Source organism: Sphaeramia orbicularis, chromosome 4 (genome assembly GCF_902148855.1).
Source record: "Sphaeramia orbicularis chromosome 4, fSphaOr1.1, whole genome shotgun sequence".
NCBI classification, from domain to species: Eukaryota; Metazoa; Chordata; class Actinopteri; order Kurtiformes; family Apogonidae; genus Sphaeramia; species Sphaeramia orbicularis.
In genome coordinates this window covers 35,630,781-35,640,590 of record NC_043960.1, presented here as the reverse complement: position 1 = coordinate 35,640,590, position 9,810 = coordinate 35,630,781, and the positions used below count along the sequence as shown (strand labels likewise).

The following is a 9,810-nucleotide window of genomic DNA, read 5'->3' as shown; positions in this document are numbered from 1 at the left end:
GGTACTTGATTGCATAACCAGTTTTTGATTACTTTTGATGGTCTAATAATTTTTTTCCATGACTGTAATTTTTACACAAATACATACATGAAAAAACAGTTTATGAATTAACCACCAGGGACACAGCACTACTCCTGCAACCATTCAGCAAATTAAACGGTGACACGTGAAAAAATATAATACATTAATACAAACCTATACATCTTAAATAGTAGTACAATGTCTATAAAAACCAGGGATGTGGATTAGAAACTCTTTATGACCTGTATGAATTACTATTAATCAAGTTCAATCTTTTTTACTTAATTTGTTCGTATGAATTACAATGTAGACTTAGATAAGCTTGTGATCTTATATTTGATAGAATGTCTGATGCAATTTTAGGACTATATTAGCACTTCTAAAGCCTAATACTTAGCCCCACAAACCCCCTGAGTAAATAGACAGATTGAAGAAATTAGGCCAAAAATAATCATCTCTAACAAATATTACAAGAATGAACATCTTTATTTTCATACCCAAGCAGATGTACTTTTTTAGTATGTTATACAAAAAATTAACAAATAGAGGTCTGTCCATTATTAAGTTGTGTCTCTGAATTATGAGAGCTCCAGCGCTTCTTCTGACTCCAGATTGTCCTCAGTTTTTTGAAACTCATCTCCTCCATGCTCCGCAGCTTCAACCTGTTCCTTCACTTCCTTTCCGTCCTCGTCCTGTCCCTGGCTGGACATGGTGGTGTCCAGCACATCCTGGTCAGCAGTGGCATTCTGAGACTCAGCTCCCTCCTCATCCTCATCTTCAACGTCCATCTCAAAAACCCGTATGTGCCTCAGATTGGAACTTAGCTGCCAGGAAAGAAAAAATAAATCTCTTAGAGGCAATCCACTAAATTCATTCACTGGCAGAGAAATGAGAGAGCTCTGAAAATGAACTGGCTGACCGTATTGATTACTGTAAGAAATACATGAACACTGCAATGCACATCCATTAATTAATAATATCTCAATCTAAAACATGCACTAGACATTATGGGAACTACCAGAAATAGATGACATACCACACAGGCCACCTTGCGGATTCCATTTACAGCTATGAACTGAGCCTTCATGTTCTCTAGTTCCCGCCACTGATTACCCAACACCAGGCCTTGGCTCGGGATGGCGTCACTTTGTTGGTCCAACCTGTGTATATTTTATATAGATATAGATATATGAGATGTAGTTTTAACTTCTGGTTTCCCTCATCCTCAGTTACAGTGTGGTGTATTTTCATGTCATTTTTAATAGACATCCTCACCAGGGTAAGAGTGAATAATGTTCACTTTTCTGTACAGAGTCAAAAGTTTCAGAGCGCCTTAATTTCTCTAAAACAGACAAACATTTATAATAGTTATAATGGTCTTTTTACTGGCATTATCAAAGCACTGTACTATATCCTGCAGTGTGATGTTGTCCAAGTAATGGCTCGGTGGGTGTAATAGCACAGGCCGTAGCGCTGCTTTTAGAGAGAGGTTTTGCAAGAAATAATAGTGAATAACAGTCAGGACATCTGCAGGGAGCATCAACATTCAAGACTTATTTGCTTGACTGCATTAAAACTGTAAACCTCTACTTATTTCATTTCATGTTCAGTTTTTAGTAATCCAAACTTTTTTTCCCCTGATTGATTATACAATGAAAAACACGAGGTTATAAAAAACAAAACAAAAATTAAATGTCTGTGTTAAAACAAAAAGCTTTTCTCAGATCAGTTAATGGATTATTATTTTCCAAGTTTCCTGGAGAAATGTAATTACATTTAAAAAAAGTTCCAACTTTTGTTCATCATTTCCAAAAAATAAAAAAAGTGTTACATCAGATTGTGTCACTACATCCTCTCAAGCATTATTTCAACAGTACTGCACCACAGGAAGTATTATGTTATTACCATAATAGAAGGAAAAAGGCAATTAATAAAGGAAGACAGAAAAGCCATTATAATCCTGTAGGTCTGTACTTTGGAGAAAAACAAGTTTGTTTGTTTTTTTATTTTGAATGGTAGTTTAAACAAAAAGACACTTTGCAGATTACTAGATTCTGCTTTTAAAAAAGGGAACAGAGGACTAATTTTACTTATTTATATTTATATCCGTCAGCATGAGGTAGGGTGAGAGGAACCATTAGTGACATTTAGATTCCTTCTTCAAACACACCTCTGGTTTGGCTTCCAGATGAATTCAGTCTCACAGCTAAGTGTAGAAGCTAGAGGGAGCTGACCCAGGACTCGCCCACTGTGTTCTTCTTCTGGGCCTTGCAAGACCACAGTTAACATTTCATCGTCATAGAAACGAGCATCCAGGCAACTATATGCCAAATGAGGCCTGAAAGGAAAGTCACAGTAAATTGTGTTAGCAGCACAGTCAGCGTTATCAGCATCTCTGAGATGTGAGGCACTCACTGTGCTGCAGCGTTGTTCTCGTCCACATTGTCAAGGGTTTGACTGAGGTCAATTGCCATCACACTGTTGGGGATGTGTCTGAGCAGGAAAAACAAATACAGTTACAAGCAGATACAAAACACAAAAACTACAGCTACACATATGCAGATTCCTACCTGTTTGGGTCTGTCGCTCTGCGTAATAAGTAGAGCTTGCAGGGTGAAATTTCTGGCATGCTGAAAACAACATAGTGCATTTTGGCCTTCTTGTCATTCCACCTGCAGAACAAACAAGAAATATAATTGATACAAATAACTAACCTGCTGTTTCTGAACTTTGGGAGGTTGCAGAACATTTATGTTTTACGTACAAAGATGGAAGCTCAAAAAGTCGAGGAGTGTTTTCAGAGCTGCAAAAAGGGATAGAGACAACTTTATATGCATGTATTACATTACACTTTAAAAGGCAAACAGAAACATGGCCTCATACCTTTCAGGCACAGTATAAAGGGGCAAAAAGACAGCCTGCTTCACAGACTTCCCAATTACTTCCTGCAAACAAATAAAGAGAAACAGTAAATAAGCAAAACTGCTCCTGGCTGTTCCTTAGTCCTTTCTATTAAGTAATAATGGGCACTGGTCTATCTAAGGCAATAACATTTGGATCTAAATGCTTTACAACAGGGGTTCCTAAAGTGGGATGTGCATACCACCAGGGGTACTTGGAAGAAGCCCAGGGGGTACTTGAAATTTTTTTGGAAAAATACATTAAATAAGTCATCATGTACTGAATACAAAATCAATAAAGAGAATTAATGCTGAAATATAAAACACAATAAATACATTCATATAATAGTTTTTTTGCCAATCATCTTATTTAATCTTTGGTAACATTTTAAGAACATTTCTATTTTATATTATTCAAAATGAGTTTGAGTAGTTAAGTAATTGTATTTTGTTAATGAAAGGTTCATTCATTAATGACCAATTTATTTATTTTTCTTATCAATGAAAGAGGGCACTTTTCAGTTTATATTTTTCACACAAACTTTACTTAAATTTTTATATATATATATATATATATATATATATATATATATATATATGTGTATATATATATAAAACAGTGAAATATATGTTGTTTGTTTACAAAGTTTTGAAAATATAAACAGACAAGTTTGGCACAGGAACAAATTTTGCTTAATTTTTTTCAATCAAAAATGCTGAAGCTATAGTTGGGGGTACTTGGTTAAAAACGTATATTTCAGGGGGTACTCCACTGTAAAAAAAAAAAATTTGAGAGCCCCTGCTTTACAAGATGCACACTGGGATAAAAATATGCACAGCACATAAAACTTACTGCAGGTTTCTGTAGACACTGCTCGATGACGCCCTCCATCATCCTCTTGACAAAGTGCAATGACTTTTGAGGATATGCAGGAAAAAGCAAAGGGCTCTCTAGACAAACAAGTCAGATATTTTACATGTTACCTTTGAGCTCATCCTGAAAGGCCATTATCACTGTAGTTACAGAATTGCATAACAGCATTTCTTCTGAACTTGACCGGTAAAGATTAAAGTTTTACCTTTTAGGTGTGAGCTTTCTTGTAAAAACTTCAGCCACTGGTTTCCCTTATTGTTCGGTGGAGAAACAAGGTCCTCATCCTCATCTTTCAGGTACTTTAAACATCCAAAAGAAAGAGGAATTTGTAGAACACTTAAAAAACAAATAAACCTCAAAAGTACAAACACTTACCTGCCCGACTCGTTCTACATTGAAGTATTTCCCTTTGCGATCAAACAGTTCTTCATTCTTTTCAGATGAGAAAAAAATCCTTAAATTCTTTGCAAAACAGAGATATCTTTAGAAGATTATTCCAGTGCTAATGTTCTGAACTCACCTCACTGAAATGCTCAGACAGGAAGTCAGCAACAAAGGATATGTCCTTCTGAGTCATCTGAGGGAACAAAAATGCTTACATTGTGAAATAAGTCAAGGAAAACTTTCAAACTCAAAACCTGCAATGAAGCTCACCTTGTTGAGTTCTGGTGGCACATGTTCCTCACACATTCTGAGCATAGCTGTGAGAAAATCAGTGATAGTTGAGAAGGACATTACAAAGTACTGTTTGTTTTTTTTTTAACATTAATGTGTGTGAAGATAAATGTCACTTGGTCCATATTACTATATGGTACAAAACGAGTAAAATTCCTCCACTTTTTTAATGCTTACCTACGTACAGCCACCGAAAAAAGGCTTTAAAGTTTTTCATGCTCTTATCAATCACCCTAAATAACAAAATGAAAGCAGGAATTACGACGGAGTATAGATCTTTAAACACAACAGTTGAGTCATCATCTACAAAATAAATGGCATAGATATTATCAGTGACTTAAGGTGCAAGTGAATTAAGAAATGTTATTGGACTCACTGCAGAAGTTCATTGGCTTTCAGAGAAAAGGATCCCACAGCTGTAATTGCACCTGAAAATACAAAATACAGAAGTGATTAAAAGTGACAATCAGGTATCCCGTCAGTTACCAGGTGAGTGAGGAAAAGGTACCTTCTATAGCTGTCGAATCCAGACCGAGAGGCTCAAACTTTTGCTTCCAGAGGGACATGCCTTTGACTTCACTGAGGTGATACAACAGAGCTTCAGAGCCGCTGTGATGAAAAAACAGAGCAAGAGATATTCTCAGGCAACACTCAGATATTAACAGATATTTTCAGGCAACGGGCAGTACTGTGAACACAAGTGACAGATGTGAATTACCTCTGAAGGTGGCTGATGACGAGCTTCTGGATGCTGGAGTAAGATGACTCAATGGATTGGCCAAGCTTCTTCAGGCCCTAACATGGAAAATAAACAAGCAAGGTGTCAACAATCTGTCAGTGGTACTGAAAATAACATGTGATATACTACTGCAGAAACATTTAAGTCCTCTAAATTGTCTCACCTTCACAGTCAACTGGTTCATGAGAAGAGCTTGGAGTTCAGGGCTACACAGAAAGCAGAGGAGAAACAATTCTGACAATTGTACAAACTGCATGATTAGAAAACTATATTTGTACAAACTGAGAAAAAAACAATTCTTCTCATGCAAGAGCAACTTGGAGTGAGACATGTTTCCATCTACTGGACAGTCGATGTATTGCAACATGATTTATTGCTAATAAAAATAGTTCTAAAATCTTCCCCTTTTCTCACCTTGATTGTCCCCACAGCAGAAGCTCCAGAAACTCATCTTGAACTTGAGTGCTTGTATTCTTTTCCTATAAAACAGGGAAAACGATAGAGATGATGGCACTTTCTTCTTTTTAGCCAAATGTAGACAATGACCTCTGACTACTGACCTGAACAAACTTAGTGAGTCGGAGATCCATCTGCATGAGGATGTCCTCCCAGGCTTCACACATGCATGTAAGTGAGAGGTGCAGGTACTGCAGCAGAGTGGAGATGTGGGTAAATTTGCGTGCCATCCTGGTGACCTCTGGCAGACAGTCAGACAGCAACCCTGTATCCAGCTGGAGGACAAAGACAGATGTTTAACAAAGTAAATTAATCATCAGATTAGAAAAACATGAAGATATCGAAAATGGGTTTCAAAGAACGAGAACGTTAAGTCTATTTGTCCATCTCACCTGACTATAACAGATCTCTGGGTCATTATCAGCAGACCTGACCTCTGCGATGATGGACAGAGACTTAAGATCACTCGAGAGACTCAGGCTGCGACAGGTTCCTGAAACCTGTGGAGCATATTTAGATTTTTATAAAAAGAGTTTGACATATTTCAACATTAGTCGGTTTTTCATTAATAAATTCAAGATCTTTCACTTTAATGCTTGTGTCACAAAACATTTTGCTGGCTATACATTTATAAATGAACAACACCAAGTAAAGTTAATTTATACAGTCCATCAGAGGATTTAAAGAATAAATTAAAAAAACATACCCCTGTTAAGGCAGCGATCTTATACATCCCGTAAGCGTACAGCTCCACAAAGCCGGTGTCTCCTCCAAGAGCAAGTATGTTCAGCCTGTACAGAAGCAACACAGTGGCTGACATCCCTCAATCCAACATAAAGACACCCACTTTTATTTGTTTCACGTGTGTTGGTCTAAAATTAAGCATCATTTACCTGACTTCTCCCAGGAGATTCATTATCTCATCAGACTTTTCCTCACTATAATACAGACAGACAAATACACATTTGTTGAGATCAGAAACAGATAAAATTTACGGTAGACTAGTGAGATAAGTGTTGAAATTCTTCCCCACCTGAATATCTTTGATGTTGTGCTGTAACTGGGGAAATAAAGCATTTGGACAAATGTTACCAAAAAGGATAATCATAACTATCATATATATGATGACTGTGATTACTACCTCTTAGGAAGTGTTGGTAATTTTGGGAGAAAAAGTTTGGATTCGTCCTCTGAGTTGTAGAAGGAGCTGAGGGCACTGAAACACATCCACAAAACCATACGTTAACATTAAAGTCTTAACAAATTAGGCCATTAGAGGCAGTGGTCTGAACAGAGGATGTTACTCATACCTGTTCTCTTCCATCACCTCCATCCAGTGCATGCAAGTCACAGGGGTCTCTATCGGGAACACATGGAGGATCTCTGCTTTCTCAACACCACACAGGACCACCTGCTTAGTGTCTCCAAGACTAAAGGCCAGTACTGCAGAATCAACACAATATAGTAACTATAAGACACTATCAACAGGCAAATGCCTACAAAATTGAAAGGTCATTCCTTACTTTTGCCATCAGGTCTCCAGGCCAGAGCAGTGATGTCCTTTCCCGTGTACTCACTGGGAGGTAAACTCCATACACGCTGGAAACTAGCCAAGCGATGTAGTAACAACTATAGACAAACAATGATTAATAATCAATGTACTAAATACGTATTAAGCATGTATGCACAGGATGAATAACTGTTTTTAAGATTACCTCTCCTGTTGTGTTGGCCAGAGCAATAAGATCTCTTTTGGGAGACCATGCCATACACAGGACAGGGTTGGGAAGCTGCTTCTCTCCCACTTGTCGGAAGGCAGGCATGTTGTAATCTGGAAAATCTGAGAAATTATTTTTGTTGTTACATCTCAGATTCTAAAGTAATTGTAATGAATTAAGAAAAAACATTATTTTTGGAAATGTACAACTCCAAAATGCAATAAAAGCATACAGCAACTTGTTACAGATTAATTACCTCCGCCAAGGAGGTTATGTTTTTGCCAGGGTTTGTTTGTTTGTCTGTCTGTTTGTTTGTTTGTTTGTCTGTCTGTTTGTTTGTTTGTTTGTCTGTCTGTCCGTTAGTGTGCAACATAACTCAAAAAGTTATGGACAGATTTGGATGAAATTTTCAGGGTTTGTTGGAAATGGGATAAGGAAGAAATGATTAAATTTTGGTGGTGAGCGGGGGTGGGGGGGCCCACGGGGGGGGCCATGTTTGTCTGTCTGTTAGTGTGCAACATAACTCAAAAAGTTATGGACAGATTTGGATGAAATTTTCAGGGTTTGTTGGAAATGGGATAAGGAAGAAATTATTAAATTTTGGTGGTGATCGGGGGTGGGGGGGCCCACAGGGGGGACCACTGATCAGCCTTGGCAGAGGTCTGCGCTCTCCAAGTGCTTCTAGTTCATGATACAATATACTGTTTATTCATTTCTTTATTTAACAGGAACAGTGCACATTAATAAGCACTGTTGTAAGCTAGTTTACATCTGTAGTCCCTGGACTGAGTAAACGTCTTAGACCACCATTAGGTTTTCATCTTACTGAGGTTATAATGTGGTCTGTATCCAGATAAAACTGTAAAATACATGAACCATGTAAACACTAATAAATACAAAATTTAAAACAAAACAAACAAAAAAATTAATACACATTTCATATGATCTATGTTTACACTTAATATATCTAAGAATTTTTCAGAGATAATATGAGATTCCCTGTTCTGGGAACAGAGGTCACACTAAATACTGACAACTGCCTGTAGAAGTCAGTTAGTTCAGATTGTATGTGTTTTTATATTGTGTAAATATTTCCTGTGTTTTGTTACATTTGAATTTAGTAACTGAGGCACAAAATTGGACACTCATAACATTCCTGCAAAAACAACAATGTTAAAAGACTAGTTTAATGTTGTATGCAGATCCTTTACACAACACACGCACCTTACTATCTGTATATATCCTATTGATTGTACATAGTTCTTATCTGTGGTATTGAGTTAGCTTTGTATATTTCTTTTGTACATTTTGTTCATTTCAGAAGTTCTAGTAGTACTTCAGTAGCATATGTGTATTAATATTTCATTCTGAAGCCTTGCACATTCCTACTTTTTCTTAATACTCTGTGGAATATTTTTCTTATACAGTCCCTTTGCACTAAGTGTTTTGCTACTAAATTGAACTGAGCTGCTAAACTGATTTTCATTGTTCCTGTGACAGCGACAATAAAGATCTATTCTATTCTTTATAAGCATGTATAAATAATAATAAAATAAATATTAATAATAATAATAATAATAATAATAATAGGAAAAATACAGTATTGATGCTAAAATAATTCAGGACACCCTTACACTGCTTTAATAGCACAGACGTTCAAGACACAAGATAGACATAAAACCACAGATATTCATGTAAAGAGAAATGTGAATTAGCACACATTGTGAGTAATTGTTAGATCAGATTAAGCATGACACACATGCACAAAAACACACAAAGTGCACATACAGTAAATAAAAACAAGCATAAAACATGCATGCAGGTTCATACGGAAGAACTCAATTTATGATTTGATAAGTTACTGACATAATACTGTAAAACACATTAATTCCAAAATCTTTGCTGTTTTTCAAACATTTCAGCAATTAAATACATTTGAAGAACTGTAGACCAGTTTTCTGACAATATTAGCCTCTATTAGCATCACAAAAAATAAACATCAGATCATGGACTAAAACACGGGACGATACCAGTTAATTCCAGTTCGATAACACTAAAAGGTCCAGTCAGCCAAACCACGACGACCAGATATGCACAGTGGATATTTACTAAACCTAAACAATAAAGGTACACAACCAGCAAGAAATGCACTCTTTACAATATCAGTATTTGACAGATGAGAAGCCCTTCACGCACATTCTGCTAACGCTACCAGGTTAGTTAGCAAGGCGATGCAGCTGTTTGATGGTTAAAACACGGCTTATCATTAAAGATAAATAAATAGTCACTGTAACATACCGTAGTAAAATGTGAAGGGAAATCGCGAAACGTCTTCTGTTCTACGCAACCCCTTAAATGCTTTAGTTACGTTTTCTTCATAATGTTTTTACAATTACGCGGACGGCGCCATCTTTGACTTGGACCAAT

At 36.7% G+C, this 9,810-nt stretch overlaps 1 protein-coding gene across 2 annotated transcripts; it reads right to left on the bottom strand.

Moving 5' to 3' along the window:
* Positions 1-486: 486 nt before the first annotated feature.
* On the bottom strand, positions 487-9,810 carry anapc4 (anaphase promoting complex subunit 4). Of its 2 annotated transcripts, none has more exons than XM_030131515.1 (28): positions 9,682-9,810; positions 7,381-7,505; positions 7,189-7,294; positions 6,976-7,108; positions 6,807-6,881; positions 6,699-6,725; positions 6,559-6,603; positions 6,372-6,456; positions 6,058-6,165; positions 5,770-5,940; positions 5,624-5,688; positions 5,373-5,415; positions 5,189-5,265; positions 4,979-5,079; positions 4,847-4,898; positions 4,648-4,703; positions 4,450-4,496; positions 4,316-4,372; positions 4,171-4,227; positions 4,001-4,094; positions 3,775-3,872; positions 2,905-2,966; positions 2,786-2,824; positions 2,592-2,693; positions 2,437-2,514; positions 2,192-2,359; positions 1,058-1,181; positions 487-845 (listed from the first exon to the last, which is right to left on the bottom strand). In XM_030131515.1, exons 2-28 carry the CDS (start codon positions 7,486-7,488, stop codon positions 600-602), a joined length of 2,424 nt encoding a protein of 807 aa, XP_029987375.1. In that variant the 5' UTR covers positions 7,489-7,505; positions 9,682-9,810; the 3' UTR covers positions 487-599. The 2 variants fall into 2 exon arrangements, with proteins under 2 accessions (XP_029987375.1, XP_029987374.1); XM_030131514.1 differs by having other exon boundaries at positions 600-845; positions 7,381-7,496; positions 9,682-9,804.

Bases quoted from the DNA above. Each gene is read 5' to 3' on its own strand.
- anapc4 (XM_030131515.1), bottom strand. From the start codon at position 7,488: ATGCCTGCCTTCCGACAAGTGGGAGAGAAGCAGCTTCCCAACCCTGTC. The intron at 6,726-6,806 runs GTAGTAATCACA...TTATTTCCCCAG, and splicing joins TTACCAACACTTCCTAAGAG to TTACAGCACAACATCAAAGA. The intron at 2,360-2,436 runs GTGAGTGCCTCA...CTTTCCTTTCAG, and splicing joins GAGAACAACGCTGCAGCACA to GCCTCATTTGGCATATAGTT.